Source organism: Anomaloglossus baeobatrachus, chromosome 1 (assembly GCF_048569485.1).
Source record: "Anomaloglossus baeobatrachus isolate aAnoBae1 chromosome 1, aAnoBae1.hap1, whole genome shotgun sequence".
Taxonomy (NCBI): domain Eukaryota; kingdom Metazoa; phylum Chordata; class Amphibia; order Anura; family Aromobatidae; genus Anomaloglossus; species Anomaloglossus baeobatrachus.
This window is the reverse complement of record NC_134353.1, coordinates 890997494-891016883: the sequence shown is the minus strand read 5'-3', so window position 1 is coordinate 891016883 and position 19390 is coordinate 890997494. Positions and strand designations below refer to the sequence as shown.

At 43.6% G+C, this 19390-nt stretch overlaps 1 protein-coding gene across 1 annotated transcript in view; it reads right to left on the bottom strand.

Annotated features, from left to right (window-relative positions):
• The window catches only part of HCN1 (hyperpolarization activated cyclic nucleotide gated potassium channel 1), a 599929-nt gene that overhangs the window by 138579 nt on the left and 441960 nt on the right, over positions 1 to 19390 (bottom strand). The window contains exon 4 of the mRNA XM_075326734.1: positions 1104 to 1322. Within this exon, the coding sequence (XP_075182849.1) occupies positions 1104 to 1322 (219 nt within the window). The remainder of the gene's footprint in view (positions 1 to 1103; positions 1323 to 19390) is intronic.

Genomic DNA, 19390 nt, shown 5'->3' with positions numbered 1-19390 from the left:
GACCGGCAGGGTGGAGGAGCAGTGGGCAATGCAGAAGTATATCTTATTTCTAATTTCATTGCAAACTTAGCCTATATGGCTATTCAAAAAAATGGCATGTAAAAGCTGTTTGATCTGTCCATCTCTTGTCACCTTTTTGCACTGATCTTTACTTAGCATATTTGTTAGGGACATCTGGCTGTGCTATATGTCCCGCTGCACCATATAGTTAGAGAGTCTTTCAGCCCGCCCTGACATATAATAAGAACATAATATTCGAGGGAAGATAAACCCGATACAAACAACCATTCATGAGCTAATTCATAGAATCATAAAATAGGACTGCATGGGCTCCGTGGTATGTAGCAGGAGAAGCCGGTGCTCGGGGGTTCGCTGTGGGGGCTAGGGATGCTCAGGCTGTGCAGGGTCATCCGTGTTCCCACCGGCTCCACTGCTTCCCTCTGTGGTTCTGCCATAATGGCTCAAACAGAAGAGAACGGAGAGAACAGTGAAGCCATAACACCGAGACTCGGAGCTGCAGAGGCTTCCGGGTGCTGTACTACCGCCTGTGCCAGAATCATAGAATGGTAGAGTTGGAAGGGACCTCATGGGCCATTGGGTCAACCTCCTGCGTCTATAATTTTTCCCTCTATTCTGCAGAAGCTGCAAGTTAATCAGATATATTTAGCATACCTTTGGCCAAGAGGCTCAGCGCACCATTCCGCCCACTGGTTTTGCATGTCCCTGCCTCCCTTACTGGTTATTGACCGCCCTGGTTTGGCTGGAGCTAGCAGTGTCTGTAAAGACAGCTCAGGCAAGCTAGAGCTGTTAATCACCATTGATGGCGGCAGGATGGGCAAAACCAGTAGGTGGAATGGAGGACAGAGCCTCCTGGCCACACCAAGGGTGCACCAAGCACCATAATTAGCATATTGGGTTACACTTCAGTTTCTGCAGAACAGAGGCAGTGACTGTAACACTAAATGTGAGATTTCTACAGGGGCTGTATCCTCTACACAGCTATGTACAGTTAAGACTTATATATGATATATTACCGTAAATTATAATATTATATATATTATATATTACCATTAATTCTTATTTAATAGACAAGTAAATGTTACCTTTTCCTGATATTGTCGACGTGATGAGTCTAAGGACTGGATTAAGGCTGTCGCGTGGCCAACAAACATGGCGTAGCAAGTGGCGCCAACAATCATACTCAGCATAGTTATCCATAGATCAGACATGCTAACAGGAGCCCTGGCTCCATAACCAATGCACAGCATATGGCTCATGGCTTTGAAGAGTGCATACGAGTACTGTTTTCCCCAGGAATCATTCTGCAAAAAAAAAAATAGAAAGGTAAAATTAATGATTTACGAATAATACATCCATTTAAGTATGTGCATTGAGTCATACACTTAAGATAATATTCCTGTGCAAAGCATTTCATGCATGTCAAATATATGTAGAGTATTCCACCTGCACTGACGAGCAATGCCTGGGAGACCCTGTCTAATGTCGTGATCACACTGAGCGGAGATGATTAGAGTTTTCCTAACTCTCCCTTGTATCTACTCATGCTTCCACATCACTTGTACTTAGCTTAAGGGGAATAACATTCCTACAATGTCTGTAATCTAAAGAAAGAGGAGTATTTTACCGGCTTGATTATCTATAGGTAAAACGGGTATGACACTCTGAGTAAAAACTAAAGCACTCAACAGGCTCTGAAATATGCAAACACCAGTGTAATATATATATATATATATATATATATATATATATATGGAAGGGGTTAAAAACCTCAAACTCTTATGTGTATATATACTATATGCAGAAAAGGCACATGGACCACACATCTAAAACATATACATTGAACCATTGCAGCTAAGCAAAAATGTACAAAAAGGAACATGATGTTCGTAGTTTAACAGATATACTGTGTGTGCGTATATATATATATATATATAGTGATGTGTTCACTGGTGATGTGAAAGAGAGTCTTCTTCGGGCTCAATAGGCACAGGCGAGAGTATATAATCGCTCTGCCAGGGTGAGACAGTTCAGCCCTGGCGACCGTGTGTTGGTGTTGATCCCTTCTGTGGAAAGTAAATTTCTGGCCAAGTGGCAAGGACCCTATGAAGTGGTCGAGAAACTGGGAGAGGTGAATTATAAGATCCACTAACCGGGTAGAAGGAAGCCCTACCAGGTGTACCATATTAATCTTATTAAGCCATGGCGAGATAGGGAAGCGGTGGAAGCTCCGTGTCTAGCTGCTAAGGTGGACGCTGATATCAAGGACGTCACAGAGACGCTGTCAAGGGCCCAAAAGCAGCAGTGTCGGGAGTTGCTTTATCAAAATTGAGATCTCTTTTCAGAATTGCCGGGGTGTACACAGGTTGTGGAACATGACGTTCTGACGGAACCACACATGAGAGTACATCTGCAGCCATACCGGATCCCCGAAGTCCGCCGAGAAGTGATCTCAAAAGAGGTGAAGAGGATGCTGAGCCTCGGCGTGATTGAGGAATCAAGAAGTGTCTGGTCTAGTCCTATCGTCCTTGTGCCAAAGCCGGATTGAGAATGGCGATTTTGCAATGACTACCGCAAGTTAAATGAAGTCTCAAAATTTGACGCTTATCCGATGCCTCGAGTCGATGAGCTCATTGAAATGCTTGGGCCAGCCAGGTATATTACTACCCTTGACCTGACAAAAGGGTACTGGCAAATACCCCTGTCTCAAGCGCCCAAGGAGAAGACGGCTTTCTCTACACCTGACGGATGTTTCCAGTACACCAGAATGCCGTTTCGGTTGCAGGGAGCCCCAGCCACCTTCCAGAGGGCCATGGACCGGATCCTAGTTTCTCATCAGAAGTACGCCGCAGCTTATCTGGATGATATTGTGATGTTCACCCTGGATTGGGGGAGTCATCTACAGAGGGTCCAGGCTGTGCTGGATGCATTGAGGAAGGCGGGGTTTACCATAAACCCGAAGAAGTGTGCCATAAGGAAGGAGGAGGCCAGGTACCTGGGCTATGTTGTCGGTAGGGGCCTAATCAAGCCACAAGTGAATAAAGTAGAGGCGATCCAGAATTGGCCACAACCACTCTCTAAAAAGCAGGTTAGGGCATTTTTGGGAATTGTCGGATACTACTGCCGGTTTGTATCGAAGTTTGCTATGAGAGCCGCTCCGCTGACTGATCTCCTCAGGGCTGTGAAGCTATCGGTGGCCAAGTGGACCTCTGAGGCGGAGGTGGCGTTCCAGGACTTGAAGTCTGCTCTGTGTCGGCAGCCAGTCCTGGTGGCACCTGACTTTACAAAGGAGTTTGTGCTTCAGATTGATGCTTCAGATGTCGGGTTGGGAACTGTGCTGTCGCAGGAAATAAATGGTGAGGAACATCCAGTGCTTTACCTGAGTAGGAAACTCTCCTCTTGTGAGAAAAACTATGCCATTGTGGAAAAGGAATGTCTGGACATTAGGTGGGCAGTAGACTCTCTAAAATACTACCTGCTAGGCCGTAAATTCAGGCTAGTGTCTGATCATGCGCCACTGACATGGTTGAGAAGTAGACAGCATAAGAATGTTAGGGTGACCAGGTGGTTTCTAGCCCTTCAAGACTTTGCTTTCCATGGGTTAATTTGTATTACCTGGGCCGGGTTTGTTGTGGACCCGCTAAAGAGATGGGTGGCATGGCTGTTCACCATATCTCCACCTCGGGGTGTGGTCCCAGAGGTAAAATCCAGGCCTCTAGACACACTCATGGTCTTCTGTTTGGCTCTGTATTTTCCTGTGCTGGAGGAAGTAGTGCTATCTTTTTGTCAATGGATTGTGACTGATGCTAATAAAGCAGCCTGAAAATCGAGACTTGAAGTATTCCTGCATTCATCCCCTACTGCTGAGAGAGTGTCTCTACCACGATATATATATATATATATATATATATATATATATATACACACACACAGTACAGACCAAAAGTTTGGACACACCTTCTCATTGAAAGAGTTTTCTTTATTTTCATGACTCTGAAAATTGTAGATTCACATAGAGGGTGTCAAGACTATGAATTAACACATGTGGAATGAAATACTTAACAAAAAAGTGTGAAACAACTGAAAATATGTCTTATATTCTAGGTTCTTCAAAGTAGCCACCTTTAGCATTCATTACTGCTTAGCACACTCTTGGCATTCTCTTGATGAACTTTAAGAGGTAGTCACCAGAAATGGTTTTCGCTTCACAGGTGTTTAATAAGTGGGATTTCTTGCCTTATAAATGGGGTTGGGACCATCAGTTGTGTTGTGCAGAAGTCTGGTGTATACACACCTAATAGTCCTACTGAAAAGACTGTTAGAATTTGTATTATGGCAAGAAAAAAAGCAGCTAAGTAAACAAAAACGAGTGGCCATCATTACTTTGAGAAATGAAGGTCAGTCAGTGTGAAAAATTGGGAAAACTTTGAAAGTGTCCCCAAGTGCAGTGACAAAAACCATGAAACGCTACAAAGGAACTGGCTCACATGAGGACCGCCCGAAGAAAGGAAGACCAAAAGTCACCTCTGCTGTAGAGGATAAGTTTATCCGAGTCACCAGCCTTTGATCCTGACCTTGGTACCAGGCTACTTTGAGACTGCAGGTTGGACAGTCATCTACGCAACCAGCTATACAGTGTAAAACAAATAATCTCTCTGTTACTGAGATTGAACAGGATTTTTAATAAGGGGGAAATTGCGAAATGTGTTTTTAAAAGGCACTTTGCAATTGTACACATTTATGAACTTGAGACAACCCTCTTGACTTGTAGTAGTAACATGTGTGTGTGCGTGCAATCGTTTTGGGGGAGGTCTTGTTTTTGGGAAAACATGGTATTATATCTAGAGGTAAAAGTGCTATAATTATAGTAAAAGCATCCTGATTTCCATTGGATGAGAAGCTTCAGTACTTGCTAGTTCTGGTGGACAAGTGAAAGCCCCTGGGGAAGGTGCAACTCTATTTTCGGGTGTGCATTCTGCTGTAGCCCAGCGTACACATGTGACTGAGGTGGTTCCTGGGGGATACTAGTGGGATATCACTGCTATAGATAATATAGTTACTTTGTAAAGCTATGCATCAGACAAGATAATTTTTGCATAACTTTTTAATTGCTCACACCTGAACTGTAGCTTCCCACAGCATGGATTAATTAAAAATAAGTATATGCTTCTATTCTTGCCTCATTACCATAAATTAGCATTATGATAATTCTAATTAACTTAATTATGAAGTGTATATCTGCATATATTTATGTTGGTAAATAAATAAATAAGTTCCAATGAAAACTAAAAACTTGTCGCTCACGTTTTATCGATTTGTTGAAACATAGGGAACATTACAAGGAGACATAATATAGGAATATTCCCCAACCTACTGTTTTTAGATGTCTTGTAATCACTATAGATTACATAGCTACATAGGTCGAAAGAACACCTAGGTCCATCTAGTTCAACCTTCCTCCACCAATTATACATTGTGTCAAGGCATCATTCAGACTTATGGTTTTTTTCAATACAAAAACATTTTTATTAGTGCGCTGGACCAGATTTTCACCCATTTTTGGTCCATGTCCATTTTAACCTTCAGTGAGGTTTCTGTTTTTTCATGTACAAAAAAACCTCCAAGCTTCTGATACCATGAAAAAGTATACAACCCACAACACTTAGCTGATACACGGTTGAAATCCTTGTGCTACCCATTTTTTTAACGGATTTGTTGATTTAAATGAGCGAGTCTGATACATGACTCGGATTAAAAATGGACATGGGTGTCACAATGACTGTGGGATAGTGGGGAACCAGGGCTCCTAAGCTGAGCCTCAAGCACGGGGACCCTTTGCGATCACTAACTTCAGGGATAGTCCTGATGGTGGAGAGGCCTGAGTGTCCTTCCTGGCCCTGCTCCTGACCAGTCCTGATCTAATTTCCCCACCTCCTTCTCCAGGGAATGGATGGCACAGGAGTGTATTGAAAACCACAGCTAAAGACTAGGGGAAACCAACTCTCTGTCACACAGCATGCACACCCAAAGGTAAAGACAATAAGTGATTCAGGAGGAAAAACAAGAGCAGGAAGGAAGTTCAAAAGGACATAGATAAACTCCACAACAGCTCCAAGAAATAGGCACAACTTTCACCAGAGAGTCTGGGACACCACACCACAGTCTGGGAGACCAACATATAACAAACCATAGCTGGCATGGGTAGAAGGATTCAACCAGCATAAATAGGAGGGGAGCAGATGTGATAGGTCTACCCACAACATGTGATTCAAATAGCAAGCAGACTAGGAAAGATTAAAGGGAACCTGGCAGGTGCAATATGCACCCAGAACCATGAGCAGTTCTGGGTGCATATTGCTAATCCCTGCCTAACCATCCCTATATCTAGTAGCACACATAAAGGGATCTTTAGAAAAAGTATTTCTAAAGATCTTTAATCATATGCTAATGAGGCCAGCGACTAGTCATGAGGGCGTTACTTTCTGTTGCTAGTCGGCCCGCTTAGCTATAATAAGCTAAGGCTATAGTAGCATAGATAAAGGGATCTTTAGAAAAAGTATCTCTAAAGATGTTTTATGAAATGCTAATGAGGCCAGAGACTAGTTGGCCCCCTTAGCATCTTAGTACGTCCCTGTGGGTGTGCTAACATGATAATGAATGCGCAGTGACAGAGGATGGTCGCGCTCACCTCTCTGCTGCCATCGTTTCCGAGTCCTGATGTCGGCTCAATGCGCATGATCCTGGACTTTCAGTCATGCACACTATGAAGCCGCTTGTACGAGTCCTGGCTTCAAACAAATGTAGTGCGCATGACCTAAAGTCCAGGATCATGCGCACTGAGCCAAAATCAAGACTCGAATGCGATGGGAGCAGAGAGGTCTGCACGAACTTCCTCTGACACTGCGCATTCATTAGCATGTTAGCACGCCCACAGAGGCATAATAACATGCTAAGGGGGCCGACTAGTCAGGGGAAATCATGCCCTTGTGACTAGTCGATGGCCTCATTAGCATATCATATGGGATCTTTAGAAATACTTTTTCTAAATATCCTTTTATCTATGCTACTATAGCCTGGAATAGTTAGGCAGGGATTAGCAATATGCACCCAGAACTGCTTGTGGCTCTGGGTGCATATTGCATCTGATAGGTTCTCTTTAACTCTTGCTAGCCTGCCTATGAATCACCACACAGCAGGCCAATGCCCGAGTCTGCATGTGTTGATCCCAGACACCAGAGAAACCATTGGTCGGAGTGTCACAATCTGCAATCTGAACACAGCCCAATGTTGCCATAACAGTTGGCTAAGTTTGTGCAAAACTCTGTGTGACAGTGGATCAGTTTTTTTTTGTTTTTTTTTTCATAAACTTGGGCCACACAAAAACATGCACATGTAAACATTCTCTTAAAATTAATAATGACAGAACAAGTGCGTGAAAAACGGATATCTGAATCAACAGTTGACCTTTTCATCCTAAGCCTTTAAGACATTTTTTCTCTTTTGCATTGATTTTCTTGCCACCATTTTGTGTGTGTTTTTTTTTTGTTTTTTTTAAACACTGTTCACCATGCAGTACAGGATGAAACCATACACCTGTGCAAAATATAACTATATTCTATGGAAAAATGTTTTTATACAAATATTTATTTTTCATTTACCGTTCTTAAACGGAAGTTAACATCAGATATCAGGTGACCACTTGTTTAAATTAAGTTATTGAATTACTTTTATTTTTAAAAACTATTTTGGCAATGTATGTTTTTCATATCTTAATCTTTATTAAAAAAAAAGTATTGATATTTCAATTTTTTTACAGCAGTTTCTGGAGACTAGAATCCTGTTGTTTTAGGAAACAATACGTGTAAAGAGCCACTCCGACTCTATCTTTTGCATTGAGGTAAATGAGCTTGTTTAAAGGGGGAGAAGGGGAGGTGTGACATCATCGATTGTGATTGGTGGATCCTGTGTTATTATCGAGGTGTTACCCCTCTTTGTAATTCTGTCTCTGATTATTTTGAGCCTTGATGAAAGAACAGGAAATACTGTCTAAAAAAAGCTACACAGTAAAAATAGCAAAAATCATCCAGTCCTTATGAGGTTAAAGTGAGAGATAGTATTTTTAGTAACTGAACATACCCCTTTAATTTGTTCTTAAACACATGCTGTTTTTGCGCAGAACCTGCTACTGAGAACCTCTGTTTTTCCATTGTTGGACATGTCACATCTGTCAGCTGTCACTTTAATGGTCGCAGGCAGATGTTTTCCATTGGCTTGCTTGGAAGTGTCCTAGATTTGCAATGTAAATGCTATATGTAACTTGTCTGACCTATTATCGCGAGCTGTTTGATTAAACAAATAGAATGAAACTGGAGTAAAGGCTTCATAATGTGCATTCCTTATTTTGCTTTTTGTATCTCAGGAATATTTGTCAGCAAAAAATAAAAATCTTGTATTAATTATAATTATGTGTATTGGTTAATTCTTTTAAAGCAATCTGTCAGCAGGATTTCACTCCCTGACTGTTTACATGTGCAGGTAGCGCTTTAAAAGACAAGTCCAGCAATAACTTCTCAGGGTCATTCGGTTATTCAGTTGCTGAGAAATCAGCCTTTTAATTGCTATGCAAATGAGGCTTAAGGACTATGGTAGATCTGATGGCTGTGTCATTCCAGCTCTATTCCCTGCCCGGTGTTACCTCCTCCTGCTTGACTGACAGCCTCTATGCTGGTTGATTTCACACTATAGTTGTCAGTCAACCAAGAGAAGGTGCCGGGCGGGGAAAGGAGCTGGAATGACAGAAGCATCAGATTTACAAATAGTTCCTTAGCCTTATTTAAATATTTAAAAGGTTAAATTCTTAGTAACAAAGGAACAGATTGATCATGTAAAGCTATTGCTGGACTTGTCTTTGAAAGAGCTCCATGCACGTGTAGATTGATTTACAGGTTGATGATAATTGTACAGCGCCATCTGAATTTTAGAGCACAAAATTGTCTGGACTAGATAGCAAATGTCATGTCATGTTTGAAGAGCCCCTTATGTGCTTAAACTATAGCGCTTCCCCACAAGTGACCCCATTTTGGAAAATAGACCCCTCAAGATATTTATTCAGTAAGCACCTTGAAACCCCAGGTGCTTCACAGAATTTTATAATGTGATCCATTAAAATTAAACAAAAATTTTTTACCCTAAAAGCTGTTGCTTTAACCCCAAATCTTTCAATTTTACAAGGGTAACAGGATCAAATACACTGTACGATTTGTTGTGCAATTTCTTCTGAGTACGCCAATACTCTATATGTGTACTGTTTAGGAGCACAGCAGGGCTCAGAAGGGAAGGAGCGCCAATTGAATTTTAGAGCACAGAATTTTCTGGAATAGACAGCAGACGCCATGTCATGTTTGGCGAGCTCCTGATGTGCCTAAACAGTGAAGCTTCCCTACAAGTAACCCATTTTGGAAATTAGACCCCTCAAGGACTTTATCCAGATGTTTGCTGAGCAGCTTGAACCTCCACGTGCTTCACATGATTTTATAATATTGAGCCGTGAAAATGAAAAAAAAAATGTTTAACCACTGTCAAAAGTGTTGCTATAACCCCAAATTTTTCAAATTTAATAGGGTAACAGTAAATAGTGGACAAACAATTTGTTGTGAAATTTCTCCTGAGTATGCCAATGCTCCATATATGGTTGGAAACTACTTTTGAGGCACAGTACAAAGTGAAGAAGGGAAGGAGCGCCATATTTCAGTTCAAATTTAGTTGGATTGGTTTGCAAGTGCCATATTACATTGGCAGAGCCGCTGAGGTGCCATAACAGCAGAAACCCCCCAAAGTGACCCCATTTTGCAAACTGCATCCCTAAATGTATTCATCTGGTGGTGCATTGAGCATATTGATAGTACAGGTGTGTCACAAAATGTTAAACTATTGGGTGTTAAAAAAAAATAATTACATTTTTACTACTAAAATGTTGTTTTAAGCCCAGATTTCCAATTGTTACCAAGGGAATAGGTACAAAAGACCCCATAATATGTTACACAATTTCTTCTGAATATGGCAATACACCACATGTGACTGTGTTGTACTGTTACGCCACATCACAGGGCTCTGGAGGGAAGGAGCGCCAATTGATTTTTGGATCACAGGTTTTTCTAGAGTAGTTTGCGGAACCCATTTGCAGAGAACCTGTTTTTCCCACTATCTGACATGAAATCAGAATAAACCTTTCCCGTTTTAGCACAATTAGGAACCAAAATTATTTATATTTGCCAAATGCCAGAATAATGAGAGAGAGAATGTTTTAAGGCACTTTTATTACTTTAAGCAAAGTCAAAAGTTAACATATACTAAGGGGTACTTTGCACACTACGACATCACAAGCCGATGCTTGCAATGCCGAGCGCGATAGTCCTCGCCCCCATCGAACATGCGATATTGTGTTGTAGCTGCCGTAGTGAACAGTATCGCTACGGCAGCTTCACATGCACTCACCTGCCCTGCGACGTCGCTCTGGCCGGCAACCCGCCTCCTTCCTAAGGGGGCGGGTCGTGCGGCATCACAGTGACGTCACACGGCAGGCGGCCAATAGAAGCGGAGGGGCGAAGATGAGCGGGACGTAAACATCACGCCCACCTCCTTCCTTCCGCATAGCCGGCGTGAGCCGCAGAACGCAGGTAGGAGATGTTCCTCGCTCCTGCGGCTTCACAGACAGCGATGTGTGCTGCTGCAGGAACGAGGAACAACATTGTAACATCGGTCCTTCCGAAATTATGGAAATGAACAATGCTACACCGATGATACGATTTCGACGCTTTTGCGCTCGTTAATCGTTTAAAAAACCATTTACACGCTCCGATATCGACAGCAACGCTGGATGTGCGTCACTTTCGATTTGATCCCACCGTAGTGTGCAAAGTACCCCTAAGAGTACTATGCCTTTAAACAATTTGGGACAGCCCATATGATGATGTCATGTATTTGGAAGCTTCTGATAGGGTTATTGGCAACATCTGAATTAATTACAGACACACCTGTGGATGTATTTTAATCCACACCTGAAACACACTGCTTCTTTGCGTAGCATCATGGGAAAGTCAAAAGAAATCAGCAAAGATCTCAGAAATAGAATTGTGGACTTGCACAAGTCTGGTTCATCCTTGGGTGCAATTTCCAGATACCTGAAAGTACCTCGTTCATCTGTACAAACAATTATACGCAAGTAAACAAGATGGAAATGTCCAGCCATCATACCACTCGGGAAGGAGACGGATTCTGTGTACCACAGATGAATGTGCTTTGGTTTGGTCAGACATGTGCATATCAATCCAAGAACAAAAGCAAAAGACCTTGTGAAGATGCTGGCGGAAGCTGGTAAGATTGTGTCATTATCCACAGTGAAACGAGTACTGTATCAACATGGGCTGAAAGGCCACTCTGCCAGGAAGAAGCCATTACTCCAAAGAAACATAAAAAAGCCAGATTAATGTTTGCAAATGTGCGCAGAATCAAAGACCTTAATTTTTGGGGACATGCCCCAAAATGACCATCGTTACGTTTGGAATAAAAAGGAAGAAGCTTTGAAGCCTAAGAACATCATCATGTTGTGGAGTTGTTTTGCTGCAGGAGGGACTGGTGCACTTCACAAAATACATGGCATCATGAGGAAAGAGGATTATTTGGCAATATTAAAGCAACATCTCAAGACATCAGCCAGGAACTTAAAGCTTGGGCGAAAATGTGTCTTCTAAATGGATACTGCCAAACTAGTTACAAAATGGCTTAAGGATAACAAAGTCAATGTTTTGGAGTGGCCATCATAAATCCCTGATCTCAATCCTATTGAAAATGTACGAGCAAAGCTGAAAAGGTCGGTGCAAGCAAGGCGATCTACAAACATGGCTCAGTTACACCAGGTCTGTCAGGAGGAATGGACCCAAATTCCTACCAACTATTTTGAGAAGGTTGTGGAAGGAGATCCAAAACCTTTGACCCATGTCATATAGATTAAGGGCAATGTTGCCAAATACTAATGAAATGTATGTAAACTTTTGACTTTGTAGAAAGTAATAAAAATATAATATCAATAATTTTGACCTAAAACATTAAAGGTTTATTCTGATTTCATGTCAGATAGTGAGAAAAACCTGCAGATGTGTCTTTTTAGATAGTGTATGTAAACTTCTGGTTTCAACTGTATGTGCCAAAGAGGTGTGGCTTATCTGGAAATTGGACAAAGGGCAGAAAAAGAGTCAAAGCCTAAATTGTGCTGCCGTTTTCCAAAACTGTGGCTAAATTAACTGTAAACCAAAGTACGATAACTAATAAAAAGGTATAAACTTGGATTAGATAGTCCAAAGGTACATCGGATTTATCAATCAGCATTAGATATTTTGCCACATTTTAAGACTGTTTAGTCTAAAGCGGGGTTTGCACGCTGCGACATTGCTAGCATCGGCTAGCGATGTCAAGCGCGATAGCACCCGCCCCCGTCGTACGTGCGATATTGTGTGATCGCTGCCGTAGCAAACATTATCGCTACGGCAGCGTCACACGCACATACCTGCTCTGCGACGTCGCTCTGGCCGGCGAACCGCTTCCTTTCTAAGGGGGCAGTTCGTGCGGCGTCACAGCGACGTCACATGGCAGGCGTCCAATAGAAGCGGAGGGGCGGAGATGAGCGGGACGTAACATCCCGCCCACCTCCTTCCTTCCTCATTGCCGGTGGATGCAGGTAAGGAGATGTTCGTCGTTCCTGCAGTGTCACACATAGTGATGTGTGGTGCCGCAGGAACGATGAACATCGCTAATAAGCAGAAAACGATTTTTTGTTTCAGGACGACCTTTCCGCGGCAAACGATTTTGACCGCTTTTGCGATCGTTGAAGGTTGCTCAAAAGTGTCACACACTGCGATATCGTTAATGAAGTCAGATGTGCGTCAGAAACACCATGACCCCGACGATAAAACATTAACGATATTATAGCGTGTAAACCCCGATTTAGTTTGCCCTTTCTAAAAGTTAGACAGTTTAGTAATTAGTCCTACTACGGGTACACATACTACCGGTAGTTGTTGGTTTTCTGATGCCAGGAGAGCCTTAAGGCCGCTTTACACGCTGCGATATCGTGACCGATATCGCTAGCGCGCGTACCCGCCCCCATTGGTTGTGCGACACGGGCAAATCGCTGCCCGTGGAGCACAACATCGCGCGGACCCGTCACACTACTTACCTGCCTAGCGACGTTGCTGTGACTGTCGAACCGCCTCATTTCTAAGGGGGCAGTTCGTTCGGCGTCACAGCGACGTCACAGCAGCGTTGCCGAACCGCCGCCCAATAGAAGCGGAGGGGCGGAGATGAGCGGGATGTAACATCCTGCCCACCTCCTTCCTTCCTCATTGCGGGCAGCCGCAGGTAAGGTGAGGTTCCTCGTTCCTGCGGTGTCACACGAAGCGATGTGTGCTGCCGCAGGAGCGACGAACTACTTCGTGCACCGAGCGGCAGCGATAATCGAGAATAGGGGGGCATGTCACCGATGAGAGATTTTGACCGTTTTTGCGACGATTCAAAATCGCTCATACAGTTAGGTCCAGAAATATTTGGACAGTGACACAAGTTTTCTTATTTTAGCTGTTTACAAAAACATGTTCAGAAATACAATTATATATATATATAATATGGGCTGAAAGTGCACACTCCCAGCTGCAATATGAGAGTTTTCACATCCAAATCGGAGAAAGGGTTTAGGAATCATAGCTCTGTAATGCATAGCCTCCTCTTTTTCAAGGGACCAAAAGTAATTGGACAAGGGACTCTAAGGGCTGCAATTAACTCTGAAGGCGTCTCCCTCGTTAACCTGTAATCAATGAAGTAGTTAAAAGGTCTGGGGTTGATTACAGGTGTGTGGTTTTGCATTTGGAAGCTGTTGCTGTGACCAGACAACATGCGGTCTAAGGAACTCTCAATTGAGGTGAAGCAGAACATACTGAGGCTGAAAAAAAAGAAAAAATCCATCAGAGAGATAGCAGACATGCTTGGAGTAGCAAAATCAACAGTCGGGTACATTCTGAGAAAAAAGGAATTGACTGGTGAGCTTGGGAACTCAAAAAGGCCTGGGCGTCCATGGATGACAACAGTGGTGGATGATCGCCGCATACTTTCTTTGGTGAAGAAGAACCCATTCACAACATCAACTGAAGTCCAGAACACTCTCAGTGAAGTAGGTGTATCTGTCTCTAAGTCAACAGTAAAGAGAAGACTCCATGAAAGTAAATACAAAGGGTTCACATCTAGATGCAAACCATTCATCAATTCCAAAAATAGACAGGCCAGAGTTACATTTGCTGAAAAACACCTCATGAAGCCAGCTCAGTTCTGGAAAAGTATTCTATGGACAAATGAGACCAAGATCAACCTGTACCAGAATGATGGGAAGAAAAAAGTTTGGAGAAGAAAGGGAACGGCACATGATCCAAGGCACACCACATCCTCTGTAAAACATGGTGGAGGCAACGTGATGGCATGGGCATGCATGGCTTTCAATGGCACTGGGTCACTTGTGTTTATTGATGACATAACAGCAGACAAGGGTAGCTGGATGAATTCTGAAGTGTACCGGGATATACTTTCAGCCCAGATTCAGACAAATGCCGCAAAGTTGATCGGACGGCGCTTCATAGTACAGATGGACAATGACCTCAAGCATACAGCCAAAGCTACCCAGGAGTTCATGAGTGCAAAAAAGTGGAACATTCTGCAATGGACAAGTCAATCACCAGATCTTAACCCAATTGAGCATGCATTTCACTTGCTCAAATCCAGACTTAAGACGGAAAGACCCACAAACAAGCAAGACCTGAAGGCTGCGGCTGTAAAGGCCTGGCAAAGCATTAAGAAGGAGGAAACCCAGCTTTTGGTGATGTCCATGGGTTCCAGACTTAAGGCAATGATTGCCTCCAAAGGATTCGCAACAAAATATTGAAAATAAAAAAAATTTTTTGGGGTTTGGTTTATTTGTCCAATTACTTTTGACCTCCTAAAATGTGGAGTGTTTGTAAAGAAATGTGTACAATTCCTACAATTTCTATCAGAAATTTTTGTTCAAACCTTCAAATTAAACGTTACAATCTGCACTTGAATTCTGTTGTAGAGGTTTCATTTCAAATCCAATGTGGTGGCATGCAGAGCCCAACTCGCGAAAATTGTGTCACTGTCCAAATATTTCTGGACCCAACTGTAGGTGTCACATGCAAAGACATCGCTAAAGCGACCGGATGTGCGTCACAAATTACGTGACCCCAACGAGATCACTTGAACGATGTCGCAGCGTCTAAAGCGGCCTTTATACAGCTCCTCCAAATACTGGTAGCAAAATAGTAGAACTCACATTATACATACGCATATACAATAACACTTGTTAATCCGTTAAATCCCGCTGTTAATCTCTGACAAGCTGTACTTCTACTTTCAAATATTTTTGGGCAGGGAAAAAAAACAATATCAAATAAGTGCATTTTTCCAAATAAACCATTTTTATTATTTAAAATGATTTTTTTTACCTATTTATAACACAAAAAACATTTTTTTCTTTTATTTTTACACTATATACTAGACCCACAAAAGGACCTGTACATGCAACACTGTATTGCATTGTTTCTCTATACTCCGTTTGTTGCACACCAGAAATTTCTGCACCGTTTTTCAATTTCGTGGCATAAAAAACGCAGCATATTGTATTTTTGAGGCTTTTTTTTTTACACGTGTTTTTGGTGCAGATTTTTCCCCACTCATGACATGAGCAAAAACGCTGAAAGAATTGATATAGTGCATATTTATTTCTGCACCAAATCTGCAGGTCAAAAATATGTTAGCCCTAAAGAACTAATCTTTCCCTCGTGACCCGAAATTGCTGTTCCACTGGATACAACATTCAGAAAAAACCTTAAGACATTTATATAGGTGGGAAAACTTTTCTCCTTGCGGAGACTGACAAACCAGTCTGGCTGTCAGTGGTGAGGAGTCTTATAGCTGCATCGCTCCTCTGGGTAATATTCAAATTGTCTCTCAGGGAGTAAGGAGATGAACTCTAGTGCCACCTATTGGAAGTAGAAATCCTAAAAGTAAAAAGTGGCCCTTTAAGGAGCCTTTTCATATGACCTAGGATTTATGCCAGATTAGAACCTCAATTTGCAGACATGGTGTTTCAGGATGATTGTCCCTCGTCAGTGCAAAGTATGAGATCTGATCTGGCTGAATGAGAAGCTCTACTGGGGTCTAAGGGGAAAACTTGAGGTTCTGATCTGGCATACATCCTAGGTTGTATGAAAAGGCTTGTTAAAGGGCCACTTTTGATTTTTAGGATAGCTACTTCCAATAGGTGGCGCTAGAGTTTGTCTCCTTCCTCCCCAAAGAGACAATTTGAACAGTAATATAAGGATTTGCCATATGTTATTTTCCTTTAAAAAGTAACTAAGCCCTTTTTGAACCCATCACCGGTTCCCGCTGTCGCCATCTCTTCAGGTACATTATTCCACAGATTAATTGTTTTAATGGTTAAGAAACCTTGTCTCCTCAAGAGATTAAACTTTCTGCAAGAGGAGAGAATGTCCGCTTTTCTTTTAGGTGGGTTTATCTGAATCAGCTTTTAGGTCTCTTTCACACGTCCCTGAAAAACACGGACATTTTTCACGGACGTGTCAGAGGTGAGTTTTGCCCTCGGTGAGCCGTGTGTATGGCACACGTGTGTTCTCTGTGTGTTATCCGTGATAACACACGGAGAACGGGAACTTTCTGCTCACCTGTCCCTGGCGTCGCTGTTCATGGTGCTGATCTTCGGGCTCCGGCCCTGCCGACTCCCCGCTGCTGCTGCTTCCGGCCGCAGTGAAGTGAATATTCAATTAGCATAATGTATAATCACCAGCAGCGTATAGCCTGGTGATTACATGGTGGCATGGGCCCCCTGACAGTATGTTTATAGGTGTTTCAAGTTTAAGTTGTGGCATTCAGCGGTGCCAAATTCAGTATGGGGAATGAAGGGTTAATTCCCTTCATGTGGTAACACGAGCAGGCTGCTGTGATTGGTCAGCCTGCTGCGTGGTGGTAATGGAAGTTGTTATGATGGGAATTTATGGGGTTAATCTGCCCCCTGTGAGTAACGCGAGCAGGCTGTGTGATTGGTCAGCCTGCTGCGCGCCAATTTTAAAGTCTGTCATTGGTGGACAGAGGTAAATATGCAGGAGACTTGCCTTTATAAGGAGCCAGCTGTGAGCCAGCTGTGTCAGTTTCCAGCTGTGAAGAAAGAAGAATCCAGATGGAGTCCCTCCTGGAGAAGATGATGGCTCGGGTCGGTGCAGCGGACGGCGAGGAGTGGCTGAAGAGGTGCCTGGCGCCGGGGAACGAAGCCGCCGAAGTGGTTCTGGATCCAGCTCCGGATCCCGCCGGCGTTCCTGCGCGGAGGGAAGAGCTTCTGCGGCCCGGAGATGGAGAAGATGTCCGGAGATCCCTGCGGATGAAGAGGAAGAAGAGCGACGTCGACTCACCGCCTGCATCCTGTTCCCAGCGGTCCGGCGGAGGGAGGAAGAGGTCGGCATCTGCTCGCGGTCGGCGCGGCGCGGAGAGGAAGGCGTCGGAGACATCGCGAGAGGCGGGAGTTCCAGCGAGAGGAGGGACCGGAGCATCGCGAGACCGCTCAAGAAGCCGACGGGATTTGGCCGCGTCATCAGGACGCGACTCCCAGAATGCCTGGCGGGCGATTATTCCGGAAGTCGCCGCCAGGGGTTCCGCTCCGGCTGCTGTGGCCGGTCACAGCAGAGATCCTGGGTCGCTTACAGGCCTGTACGCGCCGCCGGCCCCATTGCAAAAGAGCTCAGCTGGGGCTTTGGCGGCGGCGACGCAGGCCTGGAGCTCGACTGAAGAATCTGAAGAGGACGTCGCGGCAACATCCGTTCAACGCGATGGAAGGACCCTGGAGCGAGGACATGGTGAGAGCCCCCTTGCTGGAGCACCCAATGTTAGGGATAACGGTAAAGGACATTGTCATTAGGACTCTGTCTGAGCTACTTGGGGGCTATGTAGTGCTACCCCAGGCACCTGCTGCTGAAGTTTCTATTCAGGACAGGTTCCCTGGGGTGGCAGAACCTCATTTAAAGGAAGCACTGACATGTGATGTTTCCCCTTTGGGTTTTCATCTCAGTGCTTCCACTAAGGAAAAGATTTGGAGACAGGAGTATGTAGATATCTTTTCTCTGTTACCGGTTGCTAGGGAGCTGCAGCATAAAGTGGAGAAACCTGATGGAAAACAAGAGGTTGAGTCAGAGTGAAGGAAAAATTTAAATCATTTTATTCATGGTTACAGGCTTTCTCCATTTATGCTGCAGTTCTTGGGGAAAAGTTTCCTAAATTTTGTAGTGGTTTGTTTCAACACCAAGATTGTATTCTGGAGGCTTATCGTGGTTTCGGTGGCTTAGCGTGGCTGAATTACGATGAGTCTTTCAGACAGAAATTGGCGGTTCACCCTGCTGTCAAGTGGGGTGTTAAAGATGTCGGGTTATGGCTGAATTTAATGCTGCATCAGCGACAGAACCCTCACAGACAGCAGGTGGATGTCAATTTAAAAAGGGGGGGTGTGCTTTGCATTCAATGAGTCCTCATGCAGGTGGCAGGGTAACTGTCGCTTTCGACATGGGTGCTCGTTTTGTGGCGGGGCTCACCCCTTGCTTAAATGTTTTAAAAAGCATGGTCAGTCCACGGTACAGCCATCTGGTGTTAGGGAGCAGTTTTTCATAGGCTCAGACTCCAGTGAGCTTGGAAGGAATGCTCCCGTGGCTAGATCGTTTTCCAGACAGGCCGAGGGCGGCTCTGGTTCTTAGTGGGTTTCAGGCAGGTTTTCCTGTACCTTCTTTTGAAGGTATAGGTTGTAATGTAACTAAGAATTTACAATCAGTTGATAGCCATAAGGAGGTAGTCAGGTCACATATTGAAAAAGAACGGTTGTTGGGCAGGGTGTCTGGTCCTTTTGAATTTCCTCCGTTTACAAATCTTGGGTTATCACCTTTGGGGGTTGTCCCCAGGAAAGAGGTTAATTCTTTTAGGATCATACATCCCCTGTCTTATCCAACAGGTAGCTCACTGAATGATGCTATTGATCCTAATGCATCTTCGGTGAGTTACACATCTTTTGATGAGGCAGTGGATTTTGTTACGGAAGTTTGGCCCGGTTTGTTCCTGGCCAAATCAGATATTCAGTCTGCCTTCCGGCTTCTGCCAATTAACCCCTTGGGTTTTAATTCTTTGGGTTTTTGTTTTGAGGGTTCTTTTTATTTTGACAGGTGCCTCCCTATGGGTTTTTCTTTATCATGTTATTATTTTGAGTCAT